General features: G+C 39.6%; 1 protein-coding gene across 2 annotated transcripts in view; it reads left to right on the forward strand.

Moving 5' to 3' along the window:
- brsk2a (BR serine/threonine kinase 2a) overlaps positions 1-19,976 on the forward strand; it is a 173,939-nt gene extending 153,963 nt beyond the window's left edge. Inside the window, exons 13-19 of one of the 2 annotated variants that reach the window (XM_088006349.1) lie at positions 6,188-6,248; positions 8,194-8,401; positions 9,116-9,164; positions 10,892-11,015; positions 11,962-12,142; positions 15,115-15,204; positions 17,789-19,976. In XM_088006349.1, coding sequence (XP_087862475.1) covers positions 6,188-6,248; positions 8,194-8,401; positions 9,116-9,164; positions 10,892-11,015; positions 11,962-12,142; positions 15,115-15,204; positions 17,789-17,811 — 736 coding nt within the window. In that variant the 3' untranslated portion in view covers positions 17,812-19,976. Of the gene's footprint in view, positions 1-6,187; positions 6,249-8,193; positions 8,402-9,115; positions 9,165-10,891; positions 11,016-11,961; positions 12,143-15,114; positions 15,205-17,315 lie in introns of both variants that reach the window. The other variant, XM_014986217.2, reaches the window with a different exon arrangement.
- Positions 19,977-20,195: the final 219 nt, after the last annotated feature.

The following is a 20,195-nucleotide window of genomic DNA, read 5'->3' on the forward strand; positions in this document are numbered from 1 at the left end:
GTTATCAAAATAAATTACCTTTTTTGATTTATTTGGTGAGTTGCACCAAATACACACGCCTCGCTTTCTGAGTGTTTTGTTTGTCTGGGGATTCCTGCTGCCCGGTTTATGTTTCAGCTGCTCTGACAGTGAGTTTTGCAGCCGTGTCAACAAACTGCACTGCAGACCTAAACATAAACAGAGACTGACTCTCTGCTCACTTTTTCTTCTGTCTCATCCTAGTAATTCAGTGTACAGTAAAAGCTTGGATATTCCTGACGCCAGAACAAAATGCAGCAAAGAAGAAAGGTACTCGCTTGCCTTCACTTCCACATGCTCCCCCGCCCCCCTCCACTCGCTCCATGCCCCCCACCACGCAAGGACAGGAAAAAAGATGCAGAGATCCTGTGTGTTGAAGGGACAGGCTTTAAAGTTCTGTTTCGAAAACAATGAGGACGTACATTTTTTTTTTTAAAAAGTTCAGCTCCTAATTAATTTAGCTTTAAAAACTGAAGATCGGTGCACATTTAGAATTCAGAGGCTCAGTATCAACAGCCCCACTTGTTCAGGCATTAACTCAATTATCTCTTCTCCTCATAATCAGTTCTACCGTAATGTGTCCTACTTTCTCTCGATGCAGAACATTTCTCCATTTAGCTGTTTTGGAAATGCTGAAGTCATGCCAGGAGCGCACTCCCACGAGGCTGAGCGCTCTGATTTAAAAATCCGTTTCCACGTCTTATTTCAACAGCGAATGTATCATCATGCCACAAATTTGTGCTCAGGGGCAGTGACATTTGTAACAGCAGGGAAGATTGCATCAGAGTGAGTGATAACGAGAAACTGGTGAATGTTAGTTGGACCAGTAGAGCGCTGGGAAAGGCTGATGTGGTGACATCATTGCAAAACAAGCGCATTTAATTCATAAGTCTGTTGTTCATTCACCAAATGTGAGATGTATTGGATTCGCTTTGGAGGTTTTAAATCCATTTTAATAACTTTCATTTTTATGGGGGGCGAAAAAAAGCCTTTCCTTTGGTGGCTTTGAATGTAAGTTTAAGATTCTTCTTTTTCTGTTATATCAACTCCTCCTTCCCATCCCTTTCCTTGAGGCGTTTCCGGAATTATCTGGTTTTCATTTGAATTAGTTAAGGAACTGCTTTATTCAGCTTTTAGCCCTGACTCAACTGTTTCAGTGCGCACCTAGATTTCAGTACTGCCCTGATTTATTTAAGCTTTAATTACGCCAGTCCCACTACCTTGCAAAAGCATTCCTTTTCCTTAAAACTGTTCACATTGAGTCACAACACAGTGACAGTTATGTTTCATTTCAATTATGTGGGGCAGAAAAACACAATCCAGAAGTGGAAGAAGATCTTTAACAAAAAACCTTAATTTAGTGTCCTAGATTTTGACCTAAGCAAAATGTAGTGAACAAATAATATAATGAAAACAATGGAACACCGCTGACAGGTCAGGTTTAAAGTTATAGAGGAGTCTAAAGCAGAATTATCTGAAATGTACATTCAAAGTGCAGATTGTGTCAAAACCTGAGAAATAGATGTTTTCGGAAGCTTTAAATCTAATCTGACTATATTTTACCCATTTTACAAAGAATAAGCAATATTTTCAGTTCCCAGAAAACCTGGAGATATGTATATGAATACTTTAACTGCGGCACAGTGGAGTTCTGCAAAGTATTGACTTGAGAGAGTTAGATACAGATGCCCTCCGCACTTTTCAGAAGAAATAAAAATAACAATAGAAACAAGAAACTTCACATAAATATGCTAATTTTTGTTGGTCTTCCATGCAAACTCAATAGTACATAGTTTACAGTTATAGCGTGAAAAAAATTTGAAAATTTCATGGGATAAGAATTGTGCTTTGAGCCAATGTAATAAACAGAAACTACAATAAGTTCATTTCACATATATTTTTGGATAGAATTTAAATTTAGATTGCTAAATCTAAATTTAACAGATGTACAGATGACCCTGAGCTTATTTATAAACTTTGCAGATTTAGATTTAGGCACGTTCTTTCAACCAAGAAATTTGTTTCTGACAGGGAAAAACACATTTTCTCACCAAGGACAAAACACACACAAAAAAAAACAGAAATAAAGAATTTCTGTTTGTTTTTTGTTTTGTTTTGTTTTGCTTTTTCAGTTTTATGTACAACAATTGCACATTGAAAATGGCACATTCTCAAAAATCAAGAAAAAAAAAACACTACTAGCATTACAGCAAACAAATCCTTCCAACTCCACCAGCTATTTGCGTGTTTCCACTGGTTTTGCAAACATTTTTATTTAATTATGAGATCCAAGTCTTTAAGGTTAAAGGTCCATTTTGCCATCATATTAACTTCTATGTTTCTAACACAGTCTTACTGTAACTCAGGTGGAGAAAGCACACATTAATATCAGTTCTAGTCAGAAGAAACCTGTTGGTAAAGTTTAAAAAAAAAAAAGAAGCTAAATCAACTGAAACATGTGAGAAATGTTGTGCTCTATATTTATGTAAATATTGAGCAAAAATCCTGTCTTCACCCCACGGGGCAGCGTATGAAATAGATTTGTATCAGAATCCTGTATTTTACAAAAACAGCTTTTCTGCATCTTTCTTCTATGCTACTTTAGTTGGGTGTAAGTTGTACTCTTCCATCTAGTTTTCCTCCAGGAACTCCTCCTCTCCCCTCTCTTAAAACACCTTTTTCTCTCTTTCCAGTTGTCCCTCGTGTACTGCTGACCTTCATTCCCAAACGCTCCTGCTGTTAGTGCGGAATTGCTATGCTAATGTGGAAATGCTGCTAGTTTTGCTCTGCCTGGCCTCCTATCAGTTGATATAAATTGGAGGAGGAGGGAGGTTGCGATATCGTAGCCCCTCTGCCTCCAAATCAAATCAAATCTCTTCTTTTTTTCTTCCTAAAAAAACAAACTTTTCCATCTTTTATCTTTTGCTCGTCTTTGCTTTGTTTGATCATGCTGATGTTTGTGTGTGTGTGTGTGCGTACAAGGTCCTGGTGCTGGGAAGAACATACAGAGCAGCGAAATGTCCAAAGATTTAACTGACTTTCTCTGAACCTAACCTTATCTTGCCCCAACAGAAAACTTTTGTCGACAGCTCAGAAGATTCGTAGAACTTAAGATCAGAGGCTGTCAGAGAGAGGGCTGACTTTGAAACATGTGTTTTGACATGATACATTTCCGCCAGCAAAAATGAGTGAAAGAGAGAGGAAACTGCTTTATTTTAAATTACACAACCTAAATGTTGGAAGCTCATACTGTGATAGTATTGTGCTCAGCACTTAAAATCTGATATTTTCTGTGAAGTGTAATTGAATAGATTTGCGATAAATGTAGTTGTGGCCGCGTTGCATATTAATAGAAATGACAGCATCCTCATCTGAATGTCTATTTTATCCATTTTATGCAGAAGCTGGGCTTAAAATTTATATAAAGCATGATAAATCCGATTGATTTAACTTTGAATCCTAATAACATGCAAGAGGAAATGAAGGAAGGTTAATGAGATGGAAATGAAAATGGAAAAGTGCTGTGCTGCAAAGAAGGGAATATCAATGATTTCTTTTTTTTTCCTACAGATGTGCTCTAGTTGTTTCATACAGTCCAAACTTAGCAGCTTAAACGGTGGTAATAAGTTTGACTCCCCTGGTCGTTACAGACTCAGATTTACTTAAGAGGCTAAAATGAGTAAAAATAAAACACCTTTTACTCTGATGTCTGCTGCAGAAACTGCAGGGGTTGTTCTGCGTTGCAAAGCTGTGAATATTAATGCACAAGTCCTCAGGGGGTTTTCAGGGCTCAGAGGAGGAAATGAATTTAAACCATATGTTGATTTACATGAATATTTACTCATGTTGAGAATCTCCATTGGTGGGACACTCTGTGACAAAGGAAGAGAGAAAGTAAAGACTGAACTTTTCCCACTTACTTTAAACTTTGAAAGTCTTTTTTATTGTTATTATTTTAGGTGTTAATCTAGAAAACAGAACTTTGTAAGGTATCGAGAAGCTCATACCTTAATTATGAGCTTATTCCCCATTTTTAAACCATTTTTTAATCTCGACTGAATGTTTTGTGTTTTAATTTGTGGTATTGCAATACTCAAAGACAAATTCTTTACCTTTGGTTGAGACATGCCACATTTAACTTTGGTACTTTAAGTACATTTCCCATATGCAAAATTAGGTCCAAAAACAAACCTGGGAGGGGTCCAGCAGCAGATGAAACAAAAATAAATTAATATTTTACCATGTGCCTTTTATAGTTTAATAAGTGGGATGTGCCTCAGATTTGCAATTCAGTTTAAAATAATGTCCTTTTCAAGTAATGTTTAAGATTTACTTATCTGTTTCCATAACCTGTAAAATAAAACAGGTTTGAAGCTCTGAATGTCACTCATCTGAGTCTAAATTTATACTCATTTTCAAAAAGTAGGATATATTATTTAGATTTAAATGTACCACATAACCAGTATTGGTATATACCTCTTATACCACTGTGCATGGACGCAGCTTTAAAAGCAAGCAAGAAGCCATGTACACAGACATGCAACATGCAACTGTTGATCACACAGCGCGTCATGTATGACTTAATGATGTAGCGTCTGGGTTTTCTAATATATGATGAATGGTTCGCAAATTGTGTGTGCTGTTCATTGTAAATTAATCCCTCAACAACAATAATTCATCTTTTCTGTGAAGCAGTGGTGAGCGTCTGACAGCCCATTACTGTACAGCATAACCATCTGTAACATGAGCTTTATAGACCTGCTGGTCCAACACTAACAGATGCAGAGCGCCTCGGAACAATATGCTCCAAATGGCCGGAAGTTCTGGCCACGTTCAGATTAAGTTTACAAGCATTGTAGGGGTAAGCAACCGTGGCTATGTCTCAGTGGACCGTTGGACCTCAATGTAAATGATAGCAACTGTCTGGTCTGCTCCCCAGAGTGAAACAAGAAATCCCTGCCAATATGATCTCACCATCGCCTACTCATGTGTGACTGAATGCGTGCAAAAGAATTCTCTCTGAAAACGGACAGTGGAAGATTGACAAATATAACTCGGCAGTGGGTGTTTCTAAATTTTGCTTTCTCACATGGTAGCTTTTAAGGGACCTTTTGTTATGTTTGTCTGTTGTGCTGAAGAGTAAACCTGCTGTTAAAAGTTCTTTTTTACCAAAAGGAAACAACAATTCATGTACATCCACATGTTCACAACTGCATCGGCACCGAGATGCAGAGAGAAAGGAAGCGACCGAGCGAAAGGGGAGGAGGGGGGTATTATTAGACCGAATGACAAAAAGGGACAGTGTTGTGACAGTGAGCAGCTGGTGTTTCCAAGTGTTGACAGGCGCCTGTTTTTGTGTGTTTGTGTGCGTACGCGTGTGCGCTTGATGGAGACAGATTGGGCTGTGATTGTTCATTTCTGAGCAAGACTCTTCTCATTGGGGGTTATTGACGGCATCTGTGAGGAAAATGACAAACATGACAAATGGCACTGAACCAAATGTTCCTCTTTATTCTGCTTCTCAAGATACTTAGCAGGCCCGAAGGCATAAAAAAAAACAAAAAAAACAATTTGTTTGTTTTTTTATTAATATGCCGAAAGGAGGAAAACTAGTTTGAATGGTCGTAAGTAGAAAATTGGTCATGGATTTATCACATCAATATAGTTGAATCCAATGGTTAAGTGGTGTGCTACTAATTGCTTGGAGTCTACGTTAGTAATGCAGATTATCAAGTTGGTGCTGGTGGGTTTTTTTGTTGTTGTAGTAGTGCAGTTACCCTCCTAATTAGATCAGCTGTTGTTTGAAGCACTTAAAAGCAAAATATGGTTGTATCCAGATATTTATACACACTGCATACAAAGGCACACAATTTGTTTTTCTTTTACTGTTGAACAGTAAATTAGGAAAAAAAAAGTTTCTGTTGGGATTGAAGTTTATGTCCAACAGTATGAAAGAAAGGCTATGTGTCTTTTTACACAGCATGTACAGACATCTGGTTTCAGCTGCATCTGTGAACTGCAATGTGCCGTTGTGCCTTCTAAACAATACGCAGGATGTAAACCAGCCTCACACCCTCCCTATATGTTTACTGAAACACGTTACAGGCCACAGGCTGATCCTTTAAATTACCTCTGCTCCTTTGTGTGTTGTCGCTTGTTTTTGCCACAGGTCGCGGTCTATTAGTGGAGCCTCTTCTGGTCTCTCCACCAGCCCCCTCAGCAGCCCACGGGTAAGTCATAAAGCTCAGACACAATCACTCACACACTCTGTAACACACTCATACTGGTAAACAACCATCCAGCTACTGCCGAAACCGCCTTATTGGTGTTGTGTTATTGTTCAATTTGTCTGCAAATAAACTAAAGTAGCCTTTTCTATTGTATACACTGTACACAAAAGTATTCATACCCTTCAAACTTTTTAATACTTTATTACATCACAACCACAAAGATTCCTTTTAATAGGTGGTGTACAAATACTTTTGGCAATGCAGTGTAGATTTTTTGTGGACATCTGGTCACTGCATTATTGCTAAAATGCACCCACCTTGACACTTTAGATTTAAATATCCTAAAGATACACTGTTTAACAAAATCCTTATTAACCCAATATTGCATTTTAATTAAGTTACCTTAGGCTTTGTATTAAATTGTTAGATGTCCACCAAAGTAAGGATACCAACATAAGTCAAAGTATAACTTTGACTTATGTTGAGTGGATAGCACAACAAACTTTCACTTTCACCAACCCTGAAGCCTCTTATCCATCCTCTCTATCCTATATACTTACATTATCCCAGCTTCTGTTTTCTCTGTTCAGTTCTCTTTGGAAATCCACATATAAGAATGCTTTAGAAAATCCAACTGTCCTTGCTCAGAGCTGGGGAGCATGTGGTAAACTTTTCCAGTTGGCTAACCTTAGAAGACTCGAGATTATCCAGGATCCAAAGACACAACCCCCTATACACAGACACACACACCACACGGGTTCTTTGAGGCTGATCTGAAAGGGAAATTGATTTCTCAGATGTACCGAACACCAGGATTGTGCTCGCCACAGGAGACTCTATTTGGAGTTATTTCTGGAAAAAGGGGCAAATACTGGAGTTTTGTCTCTTTGGTCGCTGCATTAAAAGTCAAAAGGATCAATAAAGCTATTAGGAACCTAGAGATCCTGCAGTACAGACACTACCTTCCGTTTATTGTTGAGTCAGACCAGACTGTGTCCACAGCTGGTCTTATGTCTTTTGCATATATCTGTGTTTGCTTGTTTTTCTCTGCTGTCAGATCATTGTTTGTTTTCCACAAGAGAAGCCAGTCTTATGTCTTGTTTGGACTGTACTTCACATTGGTTGTATTTATTTGTTTCCCATGTCAGTTTAATTCTGTCTTTGTTTAATGTCATTATTTCATGTCATGATTATTTTTTGTTTTGTCTTGTAAATTCTCTATTTTTCCTCCTACTATTCCCTCCTTACCTTTGTGTGGTTGGTGGCTATGTGTGTTTCCATGCATCCTCATGAGCTTTTATTTAAATTTTTTCATCCACCTGTTCTTCCTCCTGGCTGTGTGTTGTGCTTTGTGTCCTCACATTGCTTGTTCTGAATCCAGCCAATCAGAAAGTTCTGCGTACCACCTCAGTCCCCTGACTTGTCTGAGTCCCCCAACACCAGCCCGTGTCCTTCCCCTGAACCCTGTCCAAATCGCACAGGCCCACGCATCTCCACACCTAACTCCCTGGCTCCAAACAGTGAACCCCTGCCTGGAGCCCTCAACAAGACACAGACACTCCCAGCTAAGCCCAAAGTTGCCCCAAAGCCTCTGCAAGCCACTCGATCAAATCCCCTTCCTGAAACCTCCTCTGATCCAGCACCTGCTGCCAAATCAGAACCTTCCACTCCCTGCCAGCTGCCATCACAGCCACCCTCTGCCTCCGTGCCTCCCACTCCTACTTCTCCATCCTCACCTTCTCCTTTTGCCTCCTCCATCTCCAGTACTCCCATCCCAAGCAGCCCCCAGGTACGCCGCTCCCATTACGCTGCCAAACCCCAACTCTCTGTGCCCTTCAGTCCGGTCATGCCCATGTCACCCATCCGGCTACACCACTTTCACCCTGTGGTGCCTGTTCCTTCTCCATTTACTGACCACCCACCCAAATCTATCCCCCTCATACAGGTTACCCCTCACCCTTCCCCTCGAGGCAGCCCCCTCCCAACCCCAAAAGGCACTCCAGTGCATACTCCCAAGGACAGTCCTGCAGGAACTCCAACTCCCACACCACCCCCAAGCCCATCCATTGGAGGCATGCCTTGGAGGACGCGCCTTAACTCCATCAAAAACAGCTTCCTCGGCTCACCACGCTTCCACCGCAGGAAACTCCAAGGTACTTGCATTCCAGTTGAATTCATGTTTCCTGCAAACACTGAACTAGAGCCACGTCAGTCAGCATTTTGCTTCTGATTTCTGATCTCTGGTTTGTGTAAACTTTGACCTACCTATTTTAACTGATTGTGGCTTCTGTGTAAGGTTTACAGTTTAAGAAGATAAAAGGATCACTGTAAAGCCGTGTTTTATTATTTTAGAATGAAGACGAAATAGTGTGGAGTTGACATTTCAGTATCTTTAATTGGCTGTAAGTGTGGCTAGCTGAAACGGTGATTCCTACGCAGGAGTATGGATTCTTTTGAAAAGATAGAGTCTTACCTAACTCTGGGATTTAAAAAGACTGTTAACATTTCCTAATGAAAAGCATTGCATAACACAAACTGAAAATTTAAAAGTACAAAGCAAGGAAATTTTCTTGGTATGTTTAGCCTTCCCATTATCTCATAAAAGCCTTTCTATCTGTTTTTCACTCTCTTGCTTCCTGATTGAACTGCAGACCTGTGTCATGTCATCTTAAAATATATCTTAGATTTGTGTGTGTTGGATGTAGTGTTGCTTATGAAATTTTGTTTTTTTTTTTCCAACTGGCCAATGACCAGTCGAGGCGGATTCGACTGAAAATTGGACTACCAACCAATGTCAAAGTTAACTGTCTGAAAGGCTCACATTAATTTGATTAACTCCGATTACTCTGTCTCCATTGCTTCCATAGTTCCTACACAAGAGGAGATGTCCAGCCTCACACCAGAGTCTTCCCCAGAGTAAGTGGAAACTTGCTGACATAACTATGTATGATCTGCAATCATTTTGGGGCTTAGGTTTGGTAGCATAGTCATTTGAAAAATGTAGCGTCTACAAATATTTAATGTTTGCCTGCATTTTATTTTTTTCTGCTTGCTTAGATTGGTGTGATGACCCCAGGTCCTTCTTAGGTTAGACATGTTTCACGGTAGCAGGAGCTAGTGGGTTTATGGGGATGCTTGGTGGAAATGGTTGGGGTGTCAGCTCATGTGAAGTTCCAAACTCCTGTGGGCATGATTACTGAAGGTTGGCCTAGATATGGCTGCTTGGCTGCTGTATAGTTTCCTCATGTCCACCTGCCTAGAAAGAAAATATTAACTGTACAGATGAGTTGGAAAGACTCAGCTGCCTTTCATGCCAAATATCTTGGCATAATTTTATGGTAGCTGTCCTTTTTGCTTGTTTTGAAACTCCATTGTAGACCAAAGTTCATCCAGTATCATTTTTCTGGATGAACAACACATTTAAGGTAACCAAGAGGTTACTAAGGTGACTAAATACACACACCAAGTGTTGTTTTCAGACAGTGTGGAGAATTCTTTTTTTTTTCTTTCTCATCATTTACATCCTGATTGAACTGCAGACTTGTGTCATTATGCCATTTTAAAATGTGTTTTAGATCTGTGTGTGTTGGATGTAGCGTCCCTTATGACTCACTGAAATATGGACTTTTTGATTTTCCAAATGGCTAAATACCAGTCAGGCTGATCCAGCTAAAAATTGGATCAGTCCTTAACATTAATGCGTAGAGAAGATAAATGCTCTCTTAGCATTTGCAGATAACTTGTAAATGCACGTAACTGCATTTACAAGTTATTTACAAGTTACAAGTTTGTCCCAGAGCACTTGCTTTAGGTGAGCATTTGGCCTGGACCAGTAAACAGATCTGGGATGGAGTCTCTGTGTTTTCAATGGATCATTGCAGGTTTGGGTTATGGGGATGGGGATGTTTAATAGCCATGTGTTCCTTTCAGACTTTAATTATATTTGCCAAAACGAGTTACAAAAGTGTGTGAATAGCCAATAAAGTCCCAAGTCGGCCAGCTTTGAGTTTTCCCAAAACCATGAAACAGCTCAGACTTACTCTGAAAATAAGCTGAATTCAAACACAAAGTTTGCCATTTTAAAACTTGAAACTGCTATTTAAAACATGCAGTGTCTTCTTAATGACTTCTACTACCACATACTGAAAAAAGAAAAACTAAAATGGTAGTTTTCTTTCCAGGAATTTATTTTTGTCTCTGTTACTTATCGACTTATGTGACTTATTCCAAATTTTCTCATGGCTTATCACATGACATGGCAACCTAGAGGTCTTTGAACTGAAATTGGTCCAAGAAAAAATAGTATTCACTATTGGGAATTCACTTTTTTTTTATTATTAATTGGAAAAGAAGGCCTGTGCAATACTACAGGTAGGAACTGTACTTAAATCAACGCACACCAGATGCCCACAGATAACTGTTATGTCTGCCAGGCTCCTTTGCAGCTCAGTTGAAAGAAGTTGATAGGGAGGCACTTGGCATACTGTGCAGTTTTTGCTTACATGCAGCACATTTGACAGTAAAAGTAGCAATGGAAAAATGACATATGAAAGGGAACAATATTAACAAATTTAGAATCCGAGAACTATACTATGCTGTTTGTCAGATGATGAGCTGCAATCACTTACTTTTCTTCCTTTCAGACTTGCCAAAAAATCCTGGTTTGGTAACTTCATCAACCTGGAAAAAGAAGAGCAGATCTTTATTGTCATCAAAGACAAGCCTCTCAGCTCCATTAAGGCAGACATTGTTCAAGCCTTCCTTTCGGTAAGATCATCTTTGACTCTGCTTCCTACATCTATATGTGCATATGGTGAGGTCTTGATGTTTGTTTTCCAACATGGCTTCTTTTTATGTGGTAATTCAGTGGACTGTTTGTATTTTGCTATGGACTCTGTTGAGGTCAAGAGAAACAGCACGGCACTGATCATTAGCATATAGATGCCTTTGCCTCTACATCATCAGCATGGGCTTACGAGCAAATCGTAAAATTAAGTTGTAGATTACATCTGGGTTTTAGTTTTGTAATGCTGTGGATGTATGTTTTGGGGCCAACGTCAATAAGCTCCGAACCAGATTGACCAAACACGCCGCTGCGGTAGTTGATATTCAGTCAACATAATTGAACAAAACCCATCCTCACCCCGGTTAGATTTAACATAGTCTAAGTAAATGCAGCTCTGCCGCCGCAGGTCAATGTCAGATCTGTTTCCCCTTCCCTGAAGGCAGCTATTTTCTCCTCTGGGTTACGCAAGCTGGTATTCCAGACAGGAGATTGGCACCTGAATCAGTGGAATTATACCTCAGAGCACACTCACATTAATGGAATGTCAAAGCCTCCTCAGCACTGTAGCAAAACGTGACAATTTCAGAGCTCACCTGTTCGTTGGGCATAGAAATTCATTTTGGTAGGGAGAGGGCCATGTTTTGGATGACTCCAGATTATATTAGCTTAAGTCTCTCTGGCACACATGGCTACTCCCTGAGGCATTAATCTTCTTAGAGTTTCAACTGGGGCTCATGGTATGCAGAGGGTATTTTAATGAGGGCTCATTTCACCCTGTCATTTGTACGGTTGGGCAGCAGAAGATGATATCACTCGTTTTCTATTTATTATCACATTACCTGCAATTGTTGGCTACCTATTTTAATCTCATCTGTACATGTTTGTCTTTTTTTTTTCTCTTTTCTTTTTTTTGTCTTTTTCTCCCAGATTCCCAGCCTGAGCCACAGCGTCATCTCTCAAACAAGTTTCCGGGCAGAGTACAAGTCCACCGCCGGCCCCACAGTCTTCCAGAAGCCGGTCAAGTTTCAGGTGGACATCACCTACACAGAGAGCACAGCTGCCACAAAAGAGAACGGCATCTATTCAGTTACTTTTACCCTGCTCTCAGGTGAGGACTTTTCTGCACCCATAACATTTATCTCCTATGAACAGAAACTGATCTAATATCAAAACGCAGTGCTATGTAGGCACTGTTTGCATTTCCAACATAAGTTTGCACAATTTTATCAGATGAAAACTTTTAACCCTTTTATTGCTTTTCTTAATCATGGTCAACAGAATTTGACAACAGTGTCTGGAAATTCCATTCACTGGCTAATCGATATTCCTGTCTGCCGCTGCAGCACGAAGGCCAACTAACAGTCTGACAAATCTTTAAGACATCCCCTTTAGTTCAGTTAAATCCATCCAAAAAAAAATAATGGAAGGAATCTGGCACATGTGCAAATCTTTTAGATCAGGCTAACTGAGTGAGCACCCAAGATGTGACTACAAAGAGAGAGAGAGAGACTACCAGTTTCTTCAGTGTAAGCTACCTGTTTTGTGTTGTGTTTTATGAAATTTTAAATCAGGGTCGGAGGAGATCGGGGGCAATAACAAAACCAAACGCTGTTTCTGCTAAAATTAAATGTGCTCGATTTATTTCCCTACAGATTACAGCAAAATAACATGCATCAAACACTGTTGCTGCTAGAACAAATACGCTCGATTTATTCCCCACAGAATACAGTACAAAACACTCTATGACTAAACACGTGATGCTTGATTCATTCAAGTTATCAGCGCTTACCTCGTGAAACCGGAGAGCCTTCGGCCTAGAGACAAGCAGCAGCATCAACGTAGCTGGGCATTCGAACGCGACCCACAGCAGACTCTGACCAAAACCGCGGGCTTTTTCATATTTTATCTCTTAAACAAAGGGATGCCTGCGTGCAAAGGGGGAATGGCCATTTCCATCCTTGCAGGCGAGCCATCCAATCAGAGGTAGCCGCTCTCTGACCATGAGCCAATCATGGGCTGAGAGCGTGAACCAGCGGACCAATCAGAGCCCAACCCAAGTCAACCAGAGCTAAGCACGCCCTGTTCACGTGATCCGCATGAGCTTACAGCATGATCAATTTGCACAATACTCTGAGCAGAATAAGTTTTATCAAACAAAGAAAGATCAAATTATAAAGCAAAGAACAAGTTAAAAGATAATAAAAATATAATAAAAAGAATAATGATTATCAAAGAACATAAAAGATAATAAAAAGATAAAAATACAAAATACCAGATCATGTTGTCACACTTGTGACTGCACTGAAGGAGTTACAAGCTTTAGCAGCTGAAATGGGAGAGACTCTTTACACAACTTTTTCCCAGGATCTTCATCAGTACAACGTTTTATGAGAGAATGGTAATGAGAAAAAAAAAATCACTGGTACAGGAAATCCATATTAAGGCTCAGCTAGAGCCTGTGGAGGCGTACATACTAGTAGGGTATTCTTAAATAACCTATTTCCTCCCACATCTTTAGACTTCTAAAAATCCAATTTTAAAAATCTAATTTTTCCAAATCAAATTTTGCGAAACCTGTAACACTGCCACTTACACTTCAAGTGGAATGCTTTCACACTTTAGACTAATGGCATCAAAATTGACTTTTTTAAAGTACCAAACACATAAAACTAAAATGTATTTGGTTTTTTTTTTTTCTTTGGATGGGGCTGTTTTCAAACTTGCTGCCAAAATGAGCAACTGCCTGAGAGTTTCTTGGAGTTTCTGCCGCCCCGAGTGCTCGATAAGATTTTCTTCTTACCTCCCTAAGCGTAACGAAACGAGGTCTGGCAATGCAAGATTACATACCGAGCAGCCATGTGTGAATGCTTAGTTGTGCAGAAACGGATGTACGCTTTCTTTCACTCCCTTTAGTCTCTTTCACTCAATCAAGTACAACTACAGTAGTTTGATTCTCAGAGCTGCGGCTGAGCGAAGGAGATGGAATCTTTCACCTTGATGAGTATTGGTTCAGTTACCAGCCATGCCATGTATGATTGGAATCTTATGAAAAACACAGAAAGTAGAAAAGCTAAAGATGTATTTGGATAGTTTAATGGTGGGAATACATTTGAATTGTAGAGGAAGAATTGGATGGATAGGTTTGCATTACAATCCATTTCTATTAATAAAAAAGTCGATACAGGCTCAAATATTTCCCTCTTGTGGTAGGATAAATGCCTCTTTAGCAGATCAGTCTAAACATGTTTTGTACCAAACATGATGAAGCTTATTTAAATTGGTTGGTTTTCTGGTACAGGCTCTGCTTTTAGCCGTAATTCATACATTTTTAGTAGTTTTGAGGTCTGTACTCTTCCAGTAGTTTATTATTATTAGTCTTCTTTCTTTTAAACTTCCTACGCTGTATGAGCAGGTAGCCTGTTGCAGCAGCTGCCACTCATTCCTGGGTTTTGTCTTTTAAGATTACATTTTTCAACAAGTTTCGTTTTTGTCCTGACTTCCCCCACTGTGGAACAATAAAAGTTTTCTACTCTATGTATGACACAATGCCAGTTATAGCTTGTGCACCTAATTATTGCTATAAAAACTCACTGAAATTGTGTTATCATTCCACCCTAATAAAATAACCTTTCAAAACAATAATGAAAAGCCCAAATAATACCCATAAAGCATCTAATGTCTGACTGCTCCTGTATGCTAAATATATGGGCTAACTTCCATCCAGCACAACTGAATGTCACTCTACACAATGGGATTTAGCAATTACATATATTCCTCTTTTTGTCATTCTGCATCTATATCGTATGGCTCAAACAGTCGACATGCTGTTAATATTGAATCCTGACTCAAATGAGCACACGTTTTGACTTGTCATTGCTTGGAAACCACAGGTGTATTCATGATAGCTACATGTCACTCAGAGAAAGGTGCTGCTGTTATGCTTTTCTGTTCACTACTGATTCCCTACTGTAGTTGAGTGACGGAGCTGAACCAGAGTTCATTTATGAACTCCACCCGTACTTCCACCCTTGCAAATACTTTCAGGTCGATTGAGCTAATATTTTCCGTATTTGTGCGCAGGTCCAAGCCGGCGTTTTAAGCGAGTAGTTGAGACGATTCAGAGCCAGTTGTTAAGCACACATGAACAGCCTGGGGTCCAACAACTCTCTGGTGAGTTAAAATGTTTATTTCAGATGAAGAAATACCTTTTTTCCCTAAATCTCCTTCCCAAATTCCCCCCTACCGCCTCATCTTTCTATGCCATCCCTTAACAAACCACTCACATCTGAAGCCAAGTTAGATCTTGCCCTTCTTTTTGCTCTTGTACTCTGCTTCTTCAAACGGCTTCCTGTGCCTCACCGACTTTAAGGGGTGTGAGGTTGCTCTGAAGCGCCGACTGCAGGCCAAAGTATTCTTACGTTGCCATGGAAGATTAAAGATTAAAAGAGAGGTAGATTAAGTTGATTGGCGTTGGGTTATTCCTGGTTATTCCTATTTTATAGACTGATCGTCCATGCCTGCTGCCATGGCAACACTGCTGTGCCTCAACACACTCCCAGAATTCAGAGAGCAGCACGCCTGATAAGTGCCTCTGTCTTTTATGATGTTTTAGTGCATCCAAATAAGACACCCCGCCAGTCTCTTTCATATTGGCCTCTTTTGGTGTCTTAAGGCTTTAAATAACCTAGTGACAGTCTGGTTATTACCTCCTTTGTGTCATTAGTCTCAAGGCTGCTACAGTTTGTTGTTTCTCAACTGTTCTCCTAATGCATGGAGTGGAAGGTGAAGAGAATAGGAAAAATAAAGCCACAGGAATCTTTTTTTCTTCCGCTCAGAATTTTTTGTCTTGTGAGTCACCTCTGTTTGTGTTATTTATTTTGCAATACCCCCATCTTCTGGGCAGCAGTGAAACTACAGATATACTTGCGTTCATCAGCTAGAAAGTGCCTTTTTTTTCTCTCAAATAACAGTTTCATCTCGTGTAAAATATAAAAATATTGGACACATCCTACTCCACATTGATACTTTAGTAGATATTTGCTCTATAACCCACTACATTTGTCAGAAGTGAACTCTTCATTTGCATTGAGCCTTTTATTCATTTTTAGTGATTCCAGTTCTCATAAGTAATGGAGGATATTTAACAATTTGCTGTCAGTGCTGTATTCCAGTAAGTTTTCTAACATTAAAAAAAAAAACAAAAAAAAAACTTAAGCTTACCAGTTTTTGATCTTTAAAGTTGTTTAGCTCATTACCAGACTGAGTTGTTAGAAGGGTCATATTAGGTTGCATCACATTGGATTAGGTTATTATGACTGTAGGTTGCCACACAATGAATAGAAATGAAAGCAGTTTTAGTTCCACAGTAATAACATCCACAGTCATGCATGTAGGGGTCAGCCTGTCCTGATAGTGCTAAGGTACAGGGAGTTCACTCAGTTTTCAAACTAAGTGTTACTCGGGGCCTGTGAAAATATGACGTGCCAAATTTAAGCCAAATCTGGCACATTCTCAAGTCCACATGCAGAGGCATTCTGGCAAAAACACAGAGCAAATGATAATCCTTGTTAATTATGCTTATTTGACTCACAGTTTTCAAACAACAAATTACCCTTTTGCAGAACAGTTTGCTAAATATATGTGCAAATACATGAAATATGCTGCCAGCATATGTTCTCTTGTTTCTTACAAACAGCAGCTCAATGATGTGTGTTTTTGACTTTCCAAAGATATGACACAGTAACTAATGACCATGACTATCCTTCCTTCATTTCCGATGTTTGGGGTTTCTATGGCAGTTGCTGAAATAGTCTTCATATATATAAAAAAAAAAAAAAAAAAATCCTACATACACTTTTTTTTCTTACTTGCTGTGTAGCCAATGTGTGTCGACTCATTTACATATTAAAAATCGCACAGACAAATAAAACAGCTGACCAGATGATTGATATGATTTAGGCCTATGTTTTACACAGCTCACAGTTGATAAAAACCGTTTGGACTTCCATGCGAACATTAATCTTGGATACAACAAATGCAGTGTATTTTATACGGTGCCTGTCAGAAGCGGACTCTCATTTGTCACTGGCATATGCGGCGTAACGACTTTTTCCGTGGAATCACTCTCTTTGGTCATCGAATGCTCCTTTGCTCTCTCCATCTTAGCATTGGTCCCCATAGTCCTCCAGTGAACCCTGTTCTTCCTATATTTTCCCCACATTTGTGTGCCTGTATTGGACACTGGCTAACTTATTTGACATAATTAACCCAACTTTTTTCAGATGAGAAGAATGGCCAGGTGCCCCACCCTTTCGGCATGCCCTCCAAGCACTGCCCCTCTCCCATGCACGTCCGGAGACACGAATCAGAAAACAATGACACCAAATTCCCAGCTGCAGGCCGAGACAGAGGAAAGTTGTCGGCGGCATCTGTGGGGACACAGGAAGAGGCTTAAGCCTGAGACATTTTGTAGATGAACCGATGCAAATCCGAACCGGGCGCAAAGAGAACATCTAGTTTGCAGACGTTATTAGAGGAAAATTTCTTTATGTGCAAAAAAAAATAAAAATACACCACAGCTCCAGAACTCATAAATAAAATGCTGCGACTCTCCGATGTTTCATTTCTCTACAGTTTCCATCATCATTAACACTCCCTCTCCCCGACCCACCCATCAAATCCCCCCCCCACATGCTTATTTGTGTCCCTTTCTGCTGCTAACCTCTGTGATGTCCTGACTTGTTTTTGACACCAGGAATAATCCAGAAAACCTATTAAAGTCCCTCCTCCTGCTCCATGCCCCACTTGCCCTTCCAACAACTACCCCAATCCACCCCCCTTCAAATGTGCCAAGAGTGTCGGACATTTGTCAGTGGAGGACTCCTCTCCGAGGGGTGCCGAAAAAAAGACTTCCACCTTCGACTGCACCCCAACTCCACCTTTGGCATCCATCAGTAGAAAGTAGATGAAAGTCATTTTAGTGCTTCTTCCATAATCTTTCAAGCACACACCTACAATCATACTCTCCAGTCATCAAATGGCTCATCTTCTTTCTTTCTTTCTTTTTTTAGTTTTTTTTTTTTAAAGGGATTATTTTTATTCTATTGGAAATAAAGCACTGGTCAAAACACTCAAGGTACAGCATACAACAAAAAAAAAACATGCACAAAACACTCTGGGATGTACCAATGTTGATGGAAAAACCTAAAATAAACCTACAAAAGACTTACAGAAATGTGAGGAGGAGCAAAGAGAGAGCATTGTCGCTGGACGTCCAAACAGCCAACACAGGCGCTTGCCGGATTGTATCCCTTTGCTTTGTATTGTACTTTCTTTGTGATGAACTGGGTTTGAATTTTAATTTTTATTAGACTTGATACAACTGCTGCAAAATGGACTGAAATCATGATTTCAGAGAGGACGTGGGTGTCAGCAAAACAGGCAACGGGGAAATGGGGGAGATAAAAATGAAAGTATTGGGGGGGGGGAAAGGGTGGGTACAGGGAGGGTTATGTGGGTATTTAAATGAATGATCTATTCTCTTGTACAGACTGAAAGCGTTTTTAATGTAAAAAAAAAATGAAATGTCTAGTTGTGACACTGTTAGATATCATAGAAACAGGCTGTTGAAGCTACGCCTGCATCATTCTGTCATTTTAAATTCTGTGTATTTTTGTTACATGATTATCGCTGTCCCTGTTTGATCGACCTGGAAATTATCCAAACATTCCCTGTTCTCTGCAGCACTTTCTTTGATTTTCCATTTGTACCTCTCTCTTAGTCTCAAATACCAGCAGTAGGAGTAGAGGAACAAAAAAAAAAAAGTGATAAATGCAATTGTGAATATTTTTGTATTGTTGTCCTTATTTATTCATCTCACTGTTTAATTCCTAATTTATTATAACTTGGCTATTTATATGGACAAAGCTGTTAGGTCAGTTGAATGTTATTTACTACCCTCTTGTGTGTTGGTAAATGGGACATTTAAAGAAAAGAGTGAAAAAAAAAGCTGAACTTTATTTTGTTTTTGTTTGACTTAAAACAGAAATATGTGAACTTTGACAAATCTCTTTATTTCCAGACCTCATTGAAGAGGAAACAAGAACTTGTTGGAACTCTGGAAAAAGAATGGTTTTACCAGTAATTTAAGAATGTAGACTTAGCCTCTTTTGGAAGAGGGAACATGCTCTTCTATTGATATTTGTCAGTTTCATAATATTGTGCATTGAATGCCAGGCCTGAGGAGGAGAATTTGTCAGATCGTGATCTGCTTCTTCTCTTTGTAAATAGACAGACGAGCTGTGGGGGTTGATTGTCTTCTCAACCATGCTGGGGATTCCTGCTCTATGCTTTTAGCTTGTATTGCTGTGTGCATGTCAAACATGAGCTTTTCTTTGCATGGCTTTAGTGTTTAATGTTCCACGCCAAACTCGCCCCCCTTCTATCAGCCTTCATTAATTTTTCCCTCAACAGTACTGTGTTTTAAAGTTGAAATTCCCTTCTCTCTGCTTTTAATTCTGGCCTTTTGTTTTCTTACTCTCCTTTCAGTCCTGCTGACTTTCTTTTCCTTCCTCCAGCTTGCGCACAAAGTTTTTAAACGATGCTTCCTTTACTACGTACCTCTCTGCGGAAAGCTCAGAGGTCTGGGCGTTCTGTGCCTGTCTGTTGAAGAGGCACAGGGAAGGAATGCCACTACTACAAAATCAAAGCAATACCTTTTATTCACCCTCCTCTTTGTTTACTACAATGGGAAGCTGACGGCACTGAGGACAAATTTTGGCCCGGATGGGTCTTTTCTTCTTATTTGTTTTTTTATTTTATTTTATTTTATTTTCCTTTTTTTTTGGGACAGAGCAGGAACAAAACTTACTGATGTAATCCCCATTCTAAATAACTGTGAGCATTTTCAGTGCTGAAACAAATAAACTCATTCAGTTATGGTGTGTGTGTTCTCCTTTTTCATATTGGTAAAGATGGGTCCATTCCTTTGAGGAAAAAAAAAATATATAATCTTAGAATCAAGTATTAAGTGTACATTTAAACAACTCAATGTAACTTCAATTCAATCGCACTTCTGTCAAACCAACCTCACCTGTTGGGAAGCAATACTGTGTGAATCTATTTCACCTGCCGTTTTTGTAAATACAACGGGCAACAGGTGG

Source organism: Poecilia mexicana, unplaced genomic scaffold, assembly GCF_051168715.1.
Source record: "Poecilia mexicana isolate PSO_F unplaced genomic scaffold, ASM5116871v1 scaffold_6, whole genome shotgun sequence".
NCBI classification, from domain to species: Eukaryota; Metazoa; Chordata; class Actinopteri; order Cyprinodontiformes; family Poeciliidae; genus Poecilia; species Poecilia mexicana.